The following is a 19382-nucleotide window of genomic DNA, read 5'->3' on the forward strand; positions in this document are numbered from 1 at the left end:
TGAAATGTATATTATAATTAATAATAATTGTTACTATAATATAAAAATTTAAAAAATAAAAGACGAATTCAATAATCAACGTACAAAAATTTTTTATACATAATGATCGCTACTATAAATAATAATATATAATAAAATAGTGTTGCCAATTTATAAAAAAAAGCGAAAAATATTTAGCATCGTAAATAAATTATTACGGTTTGGACATTTCCGTGAGTAAGTGATGAACAAGAAACATTATTTTCAGAGAGTGGAATACGAAGGGTGGTTCTTATAATACGTGCGTGGAATGTTACTTATAGCTGCACCTTAATTTTTGATAAGAAATCTAAGACCAGTAGCAAACTGCAGCAGTACTATAAACATGTTTGTGTAGAATCTTTCGTAAACCTTATCGTTAATATAAAATATAGTATAGTCATCTATATGGATATGTTCTCTAGCTGTTAAAAAAAAGTAAAAAAAAAAAAAAAAAACATGAAAATAAATAAAGAAAAGTGCCGTGCCACGTTCTTCTTTATACGCGTGCGACTGTTGTAAATCACATACAGACCTATACAATATTATATGTACAAGTGTAGTAGGTATTTTTGTTTTTACGAATCGTATAATTTTACGACTTTTTTCTCTTCCTCTCACTGCAGTGTAACGTGATTTGGAGGGTAGTTTGGGGTGCCTGGTGTATGTGCATATTGTATAATATATATATATATATATATATATTTATGTATAATCGGACCTCCAAACGAGAGTAGGTTTGTGACATGCAACGAAAAAACGACACGCAAGGCATAGTCCATAAAGTATATAGAACTATACTTCTCTAGCCATGGTAAATTATTATTACTATTATTATTATTATTATTATTATTACACACGATATGATATGGTTCTAAAGCTGCACAGTGTGTATATGTGTGTGGAGATGTATTTTTTTCGTCTTCTAACCATACTGTACGATTTACAATCCATTTATTTCACCATGTATAATCACCTCGAGCAAATTGTGTATATTTTATAGTCGAGTTATGAACTTACACCTGTGAAGTAAATTTTAACAGTTTGTGTACCTATATCCAGTACATATTGTATTTATGCTTGTATATGTTATTTGTTTCTTGCCAATAATTGTGCCGACACAAGTGTAATATAATTAACAACATTGAAATAGAAAATTCCTCGATGCACATATCATTATTTTTATTTTTATATATGGAGAATTGACACGTAAAAATAAGTATTATTAACTAGAAAAGTCAACATTGACTATAGAATCCCTAACGTCATTACATGATGTAGGTATAAATCAAACATAAAATTAGGGTTAAGTTCAATTTCACCACAAGTCTATGATTAAAGTTAAAAAAAAACAACAGAATAGTAAGTTGTATACTGTAAATTGCATGACCTAGTCGCGTCGCTTTCGGCAGTCTTTAGGAAGGATCGATTGGGTGACATTAAAATTATGGGTCCCAGATGTACTATATTTCATAGTAGAAAAGCTATTATATAAAGTACCTTCCACAACGAAGCCGTCAAAAAATTATTGTAAAGCTGTAAAGAACGCGTTTAGTAGCAGTTTAAATAAAAGAGAAAACTTTGTAAAAATTATCCGTTATATTTTACTTTAATTTTTAAGTAATATGCAAGACTAATATTGAGGATAATAATTATTCGATCAATTTTAATGATTTGAACGAAAGCTTTTATGTAAGAATAACGTTACTATAATACCGTTAAGTTTGTAAAATATTGGTACCATTAATTATTAGTGACAAACAATTGTTTAGTTTATAAATGTTTACAATATTCTTAAGAAAATAATACATCTGCACAAATCAATTTAACCACAAAATGATCCATATGATGTACATGCGTGATTTTTACATTAAAACTCGAAAAAAAATATAACTTCACTACTATAGTATAATTAATAATTTCTCGTTGAATTCAAAGGATTTAAAAAGTTTATGCCAAGACGGGGTAATTAAAAAACAATAGAAATCATAATAGGTTTCAACCCTGAAAAAAATGTTCAGCGAACTCCGAAGAAACGTGAAGTTTAATTTATTCGGTCTTATGATAAAGGACCAGTGGTGAAGTACAATAGCGAATAACTAGCGGTAGAAACGAATATTTGTTTTTCCCCTTGAAATTACCAACACAAAGAGGATCATTATACGTTCGAGACCTTACAAGATTTTGAAGTATTTTCACTTATAACCACGTAGATAGTCGAGTGACATTCCTCCGAACATTGCAGACAAAACACTTCATTGCAGTGCAGACTGCAAGATACCTACCTTGACGCATTTGATAACGTTCTTGATGCCCGAAACTTTTCAAAACCGCGTAATTATTCAGACAACACGATTTTCAGTTTGAACTGTAGTTTTGCTGCAATCAAAATTCTTCTCACACTACCTTACTACATGTTTAACAATAGTGGATAATAATAAAATAGTAAAGAAACTAAAACAAAAATCCTAATATTTATCAAGCCCAATAAGATAATTACTGGTTTATTGAAGTATTTTGAGTACATCAAATACGTCCTTAGTTTAAAATATTATTTTTATTTGTTGTTTTACTAATTATTTTGATTTTACAGAAACAATTACAATTAATAGAATATAATATTCAGAAAATAATTCAATACTGAAATTTTCCTTTTGCTGCCCGTCGACACTCGACAATAAAATCTTGTAACGGAACGGAATTTTGCGATGTAATATTATAAGCAGTGTTATGCAATTTTTCTTATATGTCATAATTTTGGTCAAAACAAAGACAATTGTTCTCCTGGTCACCGTTGCCGCTGGTGTAGTTACTTTCGCCGCCGGCACGAGCGCCCTGGACAACCTGTTCTCCCATAAAATAATGTACTAAATCATGTTGAAGTTGCAAAATAATAATTTTTACAATTTTTTATATTCATTATTTTTTTTAAGTTTTTACTTTTTTTAATGGCAACATACATTTTTAATTTCATATTCCTAAGCGTATTATATTTTTGAGTATTTAGTTAGACAAGAATTTCAAATGATTTGTTAATTATTTTTAAGAGACATTTAAAGAATATATTATAAAATGAGTAAAAAGTTTTACAGCTGTATCCTTTAAAATGTTATCTAATACTACGCTTGTCAATACTTTAAGTATTTATAAGTTATACCAATTTCATTACTTTTTTTGAAATTTGCATTTATTTATATGAAATTACCTAGTCAAAAAAAAAAAAAATTGCTTTGAAATATAAAATTAAAAGTAGGTATATGATGAATAATATAAAAAATATGAAAAATAAAATGATTAATAATTGAAAAAAAAAATGATTTTTTTCAAAATTGTTGATTTAAAACAATACCAAATTACGAAAAAATAAGAATTTCTAAAAACGTATAACTTTTTTAAATAATGAATGAAGGTATTAAAATGAACCATCTAGTGTTAGAAAATATTTATGGTATTTTTGATGTTTCTAATCTAAATCAAATATTAAATTCAAATGTATATATTAATGTTATATTATGTATTTGTAATGTTACTACTGTATGCGATTCACAGACGTCGTTAGAAAATTCAATCACATACAAATATGAATATTATATATTATATTTGTGTAAGATAAATACTAAAAAAATCGTATTTTAATATCATTATATGTTTGACATTATATATATATATATATATACATTTTTTTTTCTTTCGTGAAATATGAAAACAAACTTCGTGAACAATATGAAACTTAATAAAGAGTGAACGACATTTCAATCATTCGACATTTATAAATGATGGGCATTAGTATTAAATTTTCAAAAAAATCATCTGTGTTTCTTATTTGCTCACTGTCGTTTGCGCCACGAAGTTGCAAAAACTTTTTTGACGAACAATATTCTGGCAAACTCGTGTCTTTCGGGTCGAGTCGGGCCATTACCAAAATTCGCAAGTTATTTACAATGTTTACGGAATTAAAAGTTTTTTTTTTCTGGACTGTTATTCTTATACACGCCACGTAAAAGTTACATGCACTTCTCTTAGATATGACGTGATTTGATATACTATGTCTTGTAAATCTGTAAAAAAAAAAACTTTAAAAACGATTATTAACCATTTTTTTTTCATTTTAACAGGAGAATGCGATGAAGCACTGGGTATGGAATCCGGCGCCATTCCGGATTCAGCGATCACAGCTAGTTCGTCGTACAACGTGCCAAATGTCGGACCGAGCAACGGAAGGTAAAATTATCTCATGTTATTAAGTAATAATTACCAAAATAATAAGACTTTAATAGTTCTTATTTGCGTATATTCGAAACGGTATAACACACATTATTTATAACTAAAACGTCTAAAACCATTAATTTCACTGCTCAGTTATTTACAAAAAAAAAAAAAAGAAAAGAAAGAAAATGTGTACACACGTCACGATGGTAGATAACTTATTTGAAACCATTACTATGTACATAGTATAATACTTACATATAGATAGTCAATGTACACGTGGGTCTATAAACCTAACGATATATGTGTATAGATGGAAGTTATACTGTACAGTATTAGATTGATCACTCTGAGAGTACCTTCGGAACGAGTGATAATAGATACGTATATATTTATATTCCGAGAACGACATCACGGCGATCCCGCAAAATCGTGTCCTTTTGCGTAAATAGGATCTTGTTATTTTTTTTTTTTTTTTTTTTTTTTTTTATCGCATATATGTATTCGTTATCTCCACTGTTTGAAACCATCTCTCTTTCAGCACCTCCCATAAACTATTTCCCATAATTTCTCCATTTCCAACTATCGTTTCCTATTATTACACAAATGTATGTAATATTTGACTATTTTGTTCATTTTTCCACGTTCGATGGGTATTTATTTTTATTCTACTGTGTTCTTTTACATTGTTATTCAAGTTGACTACTTTCCACGTATTCTGTATACTCTGTTATAACTTATTTTTTTTTTACCATGTTTATTTTTCATAAAATTTTGTATTTCTTTAGAATAACAATATGCATTTATTGTATATAATAATGTTTACTATGACAAATAAACTGACATACTTAATCAAGTACACAATATACGAATTTAATAGAATACTGTCTTATTTTTGAAATATTAAAATGTATTATAGTGAAGTGTCCAAGCGTATATTATCATTATATTTTATAATATCGGCTATTGAATAATAGATTATGCATTTTGGTTAGCCTCAGAAGTTTAAAAAAAAAAAAAAACTACAAACATAAAGAGCGCTTAACGTAATCCGAAAATATTTTCCATCGCATAATTCATTTAACTTTAAGCATAATCGTGGTTTGCAATAACGTGTTTGATTTATGTATACGAAATAAAATTCGTAAAAGTTAAGACAACTATATTAGTTTATCAAGTTGAAAATAAAATATGACTTGAATACTACAGTGCTTATCGTAAAAAATTACTTGCTATCATATAAAATAAGAATGGCCAAGTTGACGCACAGCTTTTATAAATACTATAGCGTCGGTGTTAATTTATTATTGTTGCGTAGTTGGTTGTGTACAACAAAGTCAAACAATATGTTATTTTTTTACTTTTGAAAATTTAGTTTAGAGTATTGCTGAAAATATATCCGTTCAATATTATTAAAATGTATCATGAAGAATTTTGTTTATTTTTTTTTACTGTAAGACACATCTACGAATTGTAATAAGATTAACATTTCTTAATTATTTCAACATATGATAGTAAGAAGCGTATAAAAGTTTTATGAAACAATACCTATAAATGCATTATACATATACTATATCATTAAAGTACGCGTTATTAGAATATAATAAATTTAAAAGAACCTAACATACGAACGAAAATCAAATCAAAAAGTGTAACGGTAAATAATAATATAAGTCTGAAATTGTTAAATTCTACTGATATCATACGTACCCTTAAAAGTTATGAGCTCAATAAGATATTGATATGTGTACATATTATTTCCAATTTATCTTTCAATACTTAAAATAAGTATACAATAATTATATTATGATTTATTTTAACACATATCAGCATATTTTAGAGCATATAATATAATTTTATCTGGGATTTTTTTGATAAATACAAAATATATTTTTCCACACATTTTGAGGCCATGACAGTAAACATAGCATGTATATCTTAAAGTAGTAATAAATATTTTTATTATCTTATATAGGTAGTTTAATTATAAACTAAACGTCGATATATCTAATTACGTTTTTGCGTATTATTTTAACATTCACTTTGATGCAAAGAACGATAGATAGAACACATATTTTTAAAATATACTTTATTATTTTTACAGACTATAAAACTCCAATTCCTATAAACTACCAATACAGTATAGATAATAGATGTTATATAATATATGCATTACTATACGTGGTATACGTATCCAATGCCCATCGACGCAATAGCCACTCTGGAAAACCATAGTGACTCGACTACTTCACGCCACTCATCGGTAACCATGGAAATATATATAATCTGTAATATCTATGAGTGTATATGCGTTTTGTCTAATTGATCCTAAAACCTTGCAAGCCAAACTGCATCATCAAATGCAGTTTACACAGTCATGTATACATAATGCATACAATATAATGCTTATATTTGGTTATTACTTATTACAATTTGGCGCTTTTCAAATTAACTGCTCTGAACGACTGCTTAGCTTTTAGCGCCGGCCCAGATTAATGAAATGACGGCTGCACATTTAATTCCGTCAGGCAATCAATTCTCAGTCACCGCATCACAGTACTGTAGACAAGGATATTATATTATAAGTGGAGCTTATCCTATAATAATAGTTAAATCTTGTGTGTGTCACATAATTGTTTCATATCAAATGTATGAATATGCTACACATATGATCATGTATTACGAATCACTAACGTTTATTGGCATACGATCGTCATCCTGATCAAACAAATAAAATTGTACAGGAGTTGAAATTTAAATAACCATCGATAAACTAATGGCCGGCTGGCTGAAAGAACGATTTAATTTTCATATTTTAGTTTCGTTAATTTTAAATCGATTGTATTTAATACGTGTATTATAGTATACGTATGATTACAATTTATTGTGTTCACTATACCTACTGATATTAATTTACTACCACCATATTTAAAAATAAGTGAGGACAGGTGGGTATCCTAATAGTATTTTGATTGGAAATCGTTCGTTTGCGATATTCGTTATTATCACATTCAACTATAACATTATATATGTTAAATTTTCACTAAAAATAAATATCTAATTGACTATCACATAGTACTTAATAATAACTAAAAGTGCCTTATTCAGTTTATTGTTTTTTTTTCGATCACATATTTTTTTACTTCATATTGATATAAAATATAATACAAGGTAAAATTATGAGGTAAGGTCGATTATACAAATATTTCTTTTATTTCTTTTTAAATGTATACCCTCGGCAACATGGGCCATTAAACTTACAAAGTAAGAAAAAAAAAAGAAAAAAATTAAATATATTGTGTATTAAATCTAAGTGTTAATTAAATTTTGATTTGAAGATTGGCGGCTGTGATGAATTGGACGATGTTGGCTATGGATTGGGGTTGATTGCTTACCTCGCTTATTACAGTATTATTTTGGTTAAAAAATATGTTTAAAAATCGAACGCTTCACTTGTGCAGCCTATCCCTTGACAGTGAAAAAGTAATTGATCCCCCCTTACTACATTTAGGTATACACGATGTATGCACCGTATAAACGTCCGTCGAGTTCTTCTAACTATACAGTTAGTCACCGGAGTGAAATGGAATTTGGAGGTGGCGTGCATATGTACTTCCACGATCTATGTGTAATGTATATCTAATTATATTTATAAGGTTCTTAGTTACATGCATGCCATAAATTGCGTTTTAAGCATTATTATACGCAGCCCATCACTGTAATGCAGCGGACCATGAAACACACCGAAACACGTATATATTAATTAACCACGTTTTAATACCTGCAGTGGCAGCAGTAAAAGCCACCTTACATTATTATAATACACCACCTACAGCAGCTGTGAGCTAGACGATCGGCAAAGCCAATTTGTTATAATGAGTCGTGTACGCATAATAATGTATTGGTTTAAGATGTAATTTTTGGATGAAGGGAAAAAACGAAAGCGAGCGTTTCGCTCTCATAAAAATGTGTGTATATTATAAGGGGTGATTTCCTAAGTATATTCACCCCCATTTTTCCTCTAATGACGAATTTATTTAAATTTTGATTTACAATATAAGCTTAATACTATATTTTTAAATTCTTCGGATTTTTTTGTATTCATAATAAGCAGTGTCTTACAGAGATAAAACTTCTATTTTTCAAATGAGAATCCTTCTATTTTTATTTTTTCAGAATTTTATGTCAATAAAAAACAACATTTTAATTTATAAGCTATTAAGTTATATTTTTATTATTATTATCATCTGATGAGTGGGATATGATGCTATATCATAATTTTTATCTATATAACATAATTTTAATTATTTAAATTTTTAGTGGAATATTCCGCTTTAAAATAATAAATTAAAAATAAATGTTTTAATTTAAAAAATTATCACGATAAAAAAATATAACAATTTTTCCAATAATGTCGTTTCGTATGAGAATACCCGCGCTAACTTGAGCCAATGAATTACAATTACGTTAAACAAATACTATCAAAAAAAGTTAATACTTTTCGAAATAATGAGAGTTTACTGTTAATCACCCTGCAGTATATTATGTGTATGTGCGTGCAGTCTCATATAATTTAGTGTTTATAATAAATATATATATATGAATATAGGTATGCACAGAAGAGATTTAAAAAAAACACAATGTGCTTATTTATATAATTCCGCGGGGAAAAACACACCACATGACTTTTATTGCTACCGGTACCGACCCGGATTTGATTAAATTAAACGACCTTCCTGGCATTATTTCATAATTAGCAGGGACTTGGCCGCGGCAACAATACAATCTTCTGACTTGCCCGGCTTAAGCACGCCTCTGTCTGTACGCTGTTTTTAAGGTCGGGGTTATTCTACGCGTTGTGGATGATTTCCAAAAAAAAAAAAATAAAACCATTACAAACAAACAATAATTAACCTAGAAAAAACAAGGACATATTATTATTATTATGTGAATTTAAAATCAGATCAAATTTACTTAAAATTTGACTGACATATAATTGTATTTATTAGGGTTAGTGGTCAATATTCGTTTTAAAAACTAAGTATTATTTGAATACGATGGAAATAAAAATTACCGACTTTAAAGTGCAATTTTTGTTTTAGTTGCTTTTTCTTTTTTTTTTTTTTTTGGTTTTTTTCCTCTATGTTTTTGTCTCTTGACCTTATATTTTTAGCATTTACGTATTAATAATTTTTGAGCTGTAATAATCATAAATGTTGGAAGCTAATAAAAAATAAGTATATTTTAAGCATGGTAACACTGCTTAAAACATACTTATAACTATTATTTCACTTGGCTTAAAAGTAAGAATAATTTTTAAAAGCAATATTCTTATGTTCATTTTCGTGTATACGCGTATGCATTTATCTCTCGTTAGTTTTTATCTATTCAATGTGTTTTTATAGAATTGACTCTTATAATCTTTACATTTATTTTTTATATGTATATTATTTAATAACTTTAATAATTAAAGAACATTGCTACACAAAGGACGACAAAATACAAGTGGTATATTCGTATTTTTATATACTATAATATATATATATATGATAATATTACCTACATATTAATTTACCATATTACATTATTTAAAACGAAACTAGTCACATATGCAGCCATACGGATGTATTGTTGGGGATGCGAATTTACTATGATATTACAAAAAATAAATAATATACAAAACACCGGTGTGTTCTTTTTTATTTTTTTTTTTTCGTTTTTACCGGTTAAATAATATTTTGCATATTTCCATAAACATTTCTGCGGCGTTCAATGGTTTCTCTTACGTAGCGTCTGTGTATCTGTGTGTCTGTGTGTCTGTGTGTCTGTGTGTCTGTCTTGTTCAGTTGACGTTCGTTGCCTGCATACTCGTCTTTTCGTCAGCCCAGACTCAGCTACCTACTAATTAGTCCAGTGAATCGTATTATGCACAACGAGAAAACACACATACATTCGCGCGATGTATGTGTACTATTATATAATACGTATTATACGTGAGTGGGTACGACGCACTTAAGATTTACCTTAACGAGATCTAAAATACACACACACACACACACACATACCTATATGTTTATACTATATATAAATGTGCAGCTTTTCGTTAAGGTAATACATATAGTATATATATATATGTGTATATGTGTGTGTGTGTGTGTGTGTGTATTACAGAGGGACTGTATAATATGCTAATGAGTGTAACTAGGCCACTTTGTAGATGTTCACCGGTGGTGTAGTCACCGTACTACCGTCGTCGTCGTCACCGATCCGGATTATATATTATTATATGACATCACATAAACCTCGTTGCGCACCCCTAAGTGATATTTGGTGTAGCCGAGAGTAATTGTAAATTAGACAGACAGCTTGCAAAAACACAATATGTATGCCCATCACTGTTGGTTTGATACGGCAGCGTATCCATGTGCGTATATTGTACGGATAAATAATAATTATGATACTAATAATAATAAGAATTTACAGTGTAATTCGCCTAGCATGCTCACCCTTTTTTTTTCTGAATTTAAACATTTTAATAGATAAGAAACTACTCGTATGAATTTTGAATATTAAGTACATCAAAACGTTCAAAAAAGTAGAGTATCCACTGAATACTCTACAGTAAAATAGGGGGGAGGATTTCGTTTGAAATACAGAATTTTGTATCCCCGCGGGGCATTCCTCAAGCAGTATCAAAAGATCTCAAAAATTTGATCAAAAGTATTCTTTAACAATTTTAAAAATTAAACGAATCACCCCGTATACGCGTTGTTGGACGGACGTAATGTGCTGAGGTGTATTTCGTATGCCGTGCCCACATATCATCGTGAAAATGTCTGTTTACACGACGATAGCTATTATAGATGGAATTGGTGAAAAGTTTGTATGTGCGAGGCTTCCATCTGTTCGGGTGCAACAGAAACACGCGTGTCCGCCGCCAAGTTTCATTTCCCGTTGACGTAGTTTGTATGCCCTCGCGTGATTTTTCAACTGACGGTTATACGCGGGCCAACAAGAAAAGTTTAGCTGGAAACTTAAAATGCTTTTCTCGTGAGTAAGACCACAGATTATTTTTTACGGCTGCGGGCGGCATCGTTTTATTGAAAAATGTTTATTCTGCGAGAGTGGTAGGGCGAATTGTTGTATATAATGTACACGCGTTAATGTAGCATCTATAGTATATATACATATCATAAATGTTATATATTATAATAAATTATGGATGTGTAACGGAGAGAGAGAGAGAGAGAGAGAGAGAGAGAGAGAGATTAAGAAATAAAGAGAGAGAAACGAAATTATCCCAATGAGTCTACGTATTTTACCTTCCAATTATTGCAGGTAACTTTACCCGCTACAAAGGTAAAAAATATATGAATTTAAAACGAACTCTTCGTAATATTCATTCGAAATTTAATTCGTTTATATTTTGTTGTATGCGATCGCATATTATACTCGTTCAACTACAAATTATATAGTCACACGGGTCTGAAATATACAATATCATTGTATCGCCTGCATATACGTGTACATTTATTATTCATTTTCAATTGAATAAATTATGAATTAATATCATATTATACCTGCTGTGTCGACTATGGCTCTTCTCGATTTCACATGTTGAAATTTTAAATTATGATAGCAACCTTTATAAACCTAGGTTACATTATGATAAATAAATCATTTGAACACCAAACCATATAATAAAACGAACTTACCTATCTATATAAGTATCGACTGTATACGTACTATATATAAGACAACGGTTGACCAGGTGGTCCGTCCTACGAGGCAATGGAATAATATTGTATAATAATATATACATTTAGAGAAATAGACTTCTTACGCAGTAAAATTTTCGCTTACGTTAAAAGATATTAGGTATATTATTTTTTTTTACTTACCTAACGTATGATTAGTGATACGTTTAATAATGTTACTTTTACAAAATACGTCAATCGTGAATACATATTAAAAATGTATGGGTAATGAATACAATATTTTAACGGTTTTACTATACATTATATTGTATATCATATCATAGTTATTCTATAATGTATACGGTATACTATAATACCATTGAATGTACAACATTCTATAGAAAACTGAAAATATCCACCAACAATTCAACGACCGTTGTAGTGAGAAAGCTAAAACTAAAATGAAAAATATTGCTGAGTACTCAATTCATCTTGACTTATACCGTGTCTTTAATATATTATGTATTACTAAGTATGTATCTATATGAAACAATTTTCATTTCAAATGAGCGTAAACGCATTTATTGCGCGTATTGTTTCTTCTTAAATGTTTTTTTTTTTTTTTTTTGACACACTGCTATATTTAGTTTCGTTTCAACGAAGCAACGATATCAGAATTAAGCATCACCTCCGAATTGTATCTCATTATACCTAAAATATAATATGTAAAATTCATTACTTTCAAAATTTGTAATTTAGTTGTTTATTAGCTAAAAATGAAATAATTATTGATGGGTCCAAACTATACTATGTTATTTCCAGTAATTTATTTTTTAAAAATTAACGAGTGGGCTAAGATCACGTAGCTCATTTATGTCGCTCTAATTTGTGAAAATATGTATGTAAATATGCATTAATATTTTATGACTAATTTGCAAGTTCTTGCAACTAACTCACAAAATATTGGTGAATACTTTGAGTCTCAATAAAAGTGGATGGCCCAACTTCACGTATGTGCGCCCGTATAATATATTTTAGACTAAACCCTACATATAGTAATAAGTATTATAATAAATGCTATTTTATCTCCATTATTATTCTTCAATAGTATACCTATATTATACAATAGAAACATAATATTATTTACATGTATACAATTGAATAGTGTCGCAGTAAAACATTTTATAGCCCCTATATGATTTTATAATATATCATATATATTTATATATATATACTCATACAACACATATATAATTCGAGCTTACCTGCTAGAACACTGATGCATTATTTAATGTATATTATATATACATTTTACACGCTTGGACAACTTTATTCGATACGTATTCAATACACTGCTGTAGGCTGAACACACTGATGCGTATTGCTTGGCTATGTTTAAAATGCCTGTTGAATAGGCCGATTAACTAAATAAAATCCCTCAGATTGTATTTTGCAATGCGTGTACTAACTCTCCCCTGCATACCCTCTCAAACCCTTTTTCGTGCGTACGTCACCTCACCACCAAAGCTTTTATACTTTAATTAGGGATTTGTACAACAGGCATACTATTTATCAATAAAGAGTGGGTCACATGTTCGAATATCATATTTTCCAATGCCGTATATCCAATTTGTTATTTTTATTCGAATAATAATATATATTATCTACAAATTTTATAGAATATTCGAATTTTAAAATATAAAATAATAATAGTTAAAGTAATCCAAACATAAAAACAATTTAAATTCATACATGGATTATTTTTTTATGATAAAAATTAATTTGAGTTACGTAGTTTGGTAAAACAACATTAACAACATTTGATTAACGTAAGTCAATTGTAAACACGGAGAAAATTATTAGAATAATTCATTAAAAAGGAGTTAATTTTTTAATAATCTAACCAGCCACCTAGATAATAAAAATTGATTTTTAAATATTTTAAATAATATCTGCCTAGAAACTTAGTTAAAAATACATCCTACTGGCTATTATTCCATTTAAATGCATACTATAGTTGTACTTAAGGCTTAAAAATGCATAATTTCCATTTAAATAAATGTATTTCCTTAATTGTATTTAAAATCATGTTGTACTATGTGATTAAACAATAGGTAATTAATTTGTTTTGACTACAGTTATTGATGTTATATATCAGCATAATTTTAACTTTCGTGCAATAACTAAATTAACAAAAACTGTTATAACAATTGATAATTCTACCTCACCTAACGTTAGTTTATCAATTTAATTAGAAAATAAACTAATTTCTTAACTTTTTAACTATTATTAAACCTTTATTTTAACTATTATTATTTACATCTTATGCTAGTTTTAACAGTTTTAAAATATGCTCAATAACAATTGGAATTTATTCAAACCGTTTTTGTGCATATACTATTCTAACACTTGATATTCGAACAGGTGTTTCCAATTCATAAATACAATCTTCGAGGGTGTATCGTGTGTATGATACTATAGCCGTTGTATTTTTATGTTACAATATTATTTAATAAGCTAGGTGTATTGCATTACTTTATAAAACTCTAGAATTTTTTAATAATTATATAATATAACTGAACTTATTTAATATATGTATCTGTAGTAATATAACATATTTGTTATCAGTTTTCTTAATAACGATTTTTAAATGATTAAAAATGTTATGGATATTAAATATTTACATTTTAACACTATTATTGTACATACTCGTATAAATATAATGAAATATTTTATGTAGGAATAATGTGTATACTCGTATTATATACGATGAACGTGATAGTCATCGAATATAGTTTTAACTACCATTAATACTATGTTCGTGTTTTAGTATTATTAGCCTAATATCGTAAAATATTTTGATCATTAAAATTAAAATATACATCTCAAAGTTTATCAATTGATAATATCGTGACAGATAATATCATATCATGTACCTACTATGTATTGTACAACACCACTGTCTTAAAAGTATAATATAACAAGGGTCCGTCTCGAACGGTCTGATATTATGATAAGTTTAACGCTTATATATAAATAATATAAAAGGCAGTGGCTAATGTTATGAAATATGATCCATGATTGTATTATGTGGTAGTAACTTGATCGTTTATAAGGGGAAATGAAGAGAATCGATTTTAAAAGGTACCTACCGGCCATCGCTGCCTCTTATTAAAAAAATATATTCACTTTCTCCCTCTTCCTAGCTCCAATATTTATATGATTACACTATATGGATATTCATTACGATAGAATCAGCCTCGTAATAATAATTATTTATAACAGAATATAATATTATAATAAACACGTGAGGGCACTATAGTTTTACGTTTGCTACGATAAAACGACAACGACCACGACAGTTTGGAGCGCGTACGAAACTTCTAGGATACGACGAAACTTTGGTATTATCTATTGGTATAACTACTGCTTATCCGACTCTTATGTCACAACAAAATGATGGTATGTGTGTGCGGGTGAGATAGGTGGTCGGGGTCTTCGAATAAACTATATATAATCTATAATAGTAAATACAAAAGTACACGAGTATATCGAACGCTAATTCAACTACGAAACAATGTATATATTATATATATATATATATAGATATATAGATATATAGATATCCAGTAAAAATTATTTTTGTAGCTGAATATGTATTTTGATTCTCAGTAAAATGTTTACTATTATTTTTTATCGTTATAATTTTTTTTATTTTTTAAGCTTACACAGATGATTTAAGTAACAACTTACGTACATTTTTAATTTCTTAACCTTAAACAGAATATTTTTTTGAGGACTTAGACATGACTATCTGCAAATTATTTTCGAATTAGGTATGCAAATAGTTAATTAGTTATATAATTATTTAAGTGCTTCGACGAATTTTGTGTTTTTCCACAATTTATATTGAGCGTTATTTACATCGAAATTATTATGATTGAAGTCATAATAACTACTCGTAATAACATTTCAATACGATACGCGAGTTTGAGCGCGTGGCATTTGTTTTGATATTTGCATATTTTACTTTGTACTTTTATCTTATCTTATTATTATTATTATTTTTACTTTTAAACGAGTAAATCCAAAAATATTTAATCTGAATAATGGAAAGATATTCGGTATCTACTTAAGTCCATTGCGAATTTTAAAAAATATACATACATATATACATATATACATTTTTAAATATAATTATACAAAACGTATTTTATAGTTATATTTTTTAATAGTAAGATATCATGGTATTTATGCAGTCTGGTAAAGGTTTATCATAATCACAACCTAGCTATGCGTAACCAATGTATTATATTTTTAGTACAAAGACTATTATAATCAGCTTAATATTACGCTGATGGGATACTTATTTTTATAATAGCACTGAAAATATAATATTATTATATTTTATTATTATTAGCAAAAGAAATTATACAAATATTATCATACATTACGAATTTAATGTCGCATGAAATAAATAATACTTATAATATCAACTAATAAATCTGAAGCCTGTAGAAAGCTTACAATTTTCTTTATTATTATAGAGCGGTTCGTTATTTATTTTAACTGTTATATTTTTAGATAATATGATATGATTTATGCTAAAATTTAAATACTGTGCATTATTCTCAATTTAAAATTAATAATTATTTATTTTATTTTATCAGATACAGTTATATATATTTTATTATAATATTTTACAATCAATAGAAAATAATGAATTATTGTATTATGATGCTATGTAGTAATTTATAAATTTAATTTAAATAATAAGAATATTTTATGTTCTTTTGTATAAATCCCCCCCTTTTTTTTTATCAGATATTAAATATTTAAAAGTGCACACAAGATATAAAATGTACATAGATATCTTAAAATAATGATAGTACATTTAATTTTTATATTATTGGACGGATTCTCCAACAACAACAAAAATGTATTTTAATTATTCTATTAGCACTTATAGTTATTTGACTACTTTTTTTTTTATTGATGTTATTTAAGCCCGGCAACTAAGTACATTAGCTGTAGATAGGAACAGCAGAAGTTTTTTTTTTGTGAAAAGTTTTTGTTTAAAAAACAAAAGGGTTGTAAGGTTTATTTAGTAAGATTGGAACAAGTGTGCATATGTGTGTGAGCTATAGATTTGTCACTAAGAATTCGGATGGTCACCCATCCGAGATCTAGCGATGTCAGCCGATGCTTGACCTCAGAACACATTAGTGACTAAGGCCAACCATCGTGCCACACCACGCCACTATTTTACTACTATAATATATAGATTGTATAATTTAAATCCAATATTCTAATATTGAGAATTATTAATGTAAATACCAATAATAAAGATTCTACTTAAAAAAAAAAAAAAAAAAATGGCCTATTAAATCTTATAGTAAATCTGAATTAATGTAAGAATTTTTTTTGATCAAAATACAAAATTAAAGAAAAAATAATTGTATCATTAAGTTTAAAGAAAAAATAATTTAATAGAACTTTTGTTAGTAATCTAATGTTTAAATAAATATTTTTTTTTAAAGAGTTCATATGAAATAAAAATTGGTTCTTCAATTATCTTTATTAAATAAAAAGGTACACATTATATGCGTTTTTACTCAATGAAAATAAAGGTATTATATTCATATAAACATAGTTATATTCATACATTAAAATATAATATACACATATATGAGTATTGAATATATCATATGTTATATAAACATTCAAACTTAACTTGTTCATAGCTGTGAGCGAAATGAAAGAAGTTCTAACAAGTTGAGCTTATTCTGATGTGTTCAATTTATTATTTTCTTAAAAAAAAAAAACTATATACCCCTAGGTATACACCGAATAAAAATAATAATAACTGTACAGAGATCGAGTGTGATGTATATTTTTATAAGTTTTTAATATACATGAGTGCTCTAGGAGAAAATAAAATATTTAAAACCCAAACAGTTTTGTTTTATTTTATATGGACTTCTGTGCAGATATATAATATTTGTTTTTCACACTTAATCTGTCATTAACGTTGCACTGGTGGATTTATTGGTCAATGGCACTTATACAAGAATCTTGCGTGCGTATATTGAATATTACATATACCAACTTATTTTATATAATTATATATTATTATATATACACATACACACACACACACACACACACATATATATATATATGCATTTTATATTGCAACTATATATTATATACATAGGACTTATACATAACACATATGAATTTATACATTTATACACAATATATAATAAAATGGGATGCATTTATTCGTCGGACGTTGGAGCGAAAATGCAAATGAAAATGCAACACGAATGTGCCATTAAAATCATCATACAGACGTTCACACGTGGATACACAAATAAAATAGGCTTTGAAGACGAATGTGTCGTATTATAATATGCGTATACTATTTTACCTGCGACATGCGAACTATCTCGTACACGTTGTTGGTGAGAAAAGGTGTAGCATTTGGGATGATATCGATAAAACCTTGTCTGGAACTTTTATTGTTAAGTTTATTATTATACATATTCGTCCAATGTTAAAGGTCACATTGAATGTTATTTTAGTATGACCTTCATTTGGATAGATATTCTTTTTTATAAGGTAGACGACAGTGTATTTTTTCATAATATACGTATATTTTTGACACTAGCAATGCGACACTTGCTTGGTCGAAAAAAAAACCGATTTTTTCATAAAAAAATACGCTGACATTAATTTTTGATTTCATAGATTAATTGGACGAAACTAAAAAAAAAAAAGTATTGTATGACGTTGAAGCGAATACCTCGGAGTTTTAATTATGTTCCTCGATATACCAAATCGACGTATCTATAATACTACGTTACACCATATGTTACTGAGACGATCGATGAAATCGATGTCGTGGAAGAGAGAAGCAATAATGAACAACATACGTATCTATATATATATATATCTATATATCTATTTCCGGCACTGTATTATAATAGCATTTGTCATTTATCTCATCCGAGGAGCTCACGTGCCAATCGAGTTTTGACGGTGACGCGTGCTCCTTGTGATCGTGTAAATAAACGCCACATGTCTCGCGGATAACAATAACGACGACGAAAACCAAAACGGTGTGCAAGCGCGAGGTTAGGTGTTAGAAACCGTTCTGCGGATAAGCCCTGAGACATTATACACGCGGTGGAGCGGAGATTTATGTATATGTATATTATTAAGCCAACCGCTGGAAAAGATAATAATAGGATCCTGAGGAAGATCGCTGAATACATTTATAATATATATATAATGTGTATATGGCTAGGGTAAGGTGTAACGCACCTCTGTATATGCCTATATCGGTTAATATAGTATATATTGTGTATATTATTATATTATAATATTATACGATGTAATATCGATTGTCGTCGAACGTGCACTGCACATACCATTATAATAATATTTGTAGGTATG

The 19382-nt window shown here is 28.3% G+C and overlaps 1 protein-coding gene across 2 annotated transcripts in view; it reads left to right on the top strand.

Annotated features, from left to right (window-relative positions):
• The window catches only part of LOC112604223 (discoidin domain-containing receptor 2-like), a 159572-nt gene that overhangs the window by 81871 nt on the left and 58319 nt on the right, over positions 1 to 19382 (top strand). For both annotated transcript variants that reach the window (XM_025353159.1, XM_025353160.1), the window contains one exon: positions 4134 to 4239. In XM_025353159.1, the coding sequence (XP_025208944.1) occupies positions 4134 to 4239 (106 nt within the window). The remainder of the gene's footprint in view (positions 1 to 4133; positions 4240 to 19382) is intronic.

Source organism: Melanaphis sacchari, unplaced genomic scaffold, assembly GCF_002803265.2.
Source record: "Melanaphis sacchari strain LSU unplaced genomic scaffold, SCAv2.0 Contig11_pilon_pilon, whole genome shotgun sequence".
In the NCBI taxonomy this organism is placed as follows: domain Eukaryota; kingdom Metazoa; phylum Arthropoda; class Insecta; order Hemiptera; family Aphididae; genus Melanaphis; species Melanaphis sacchari.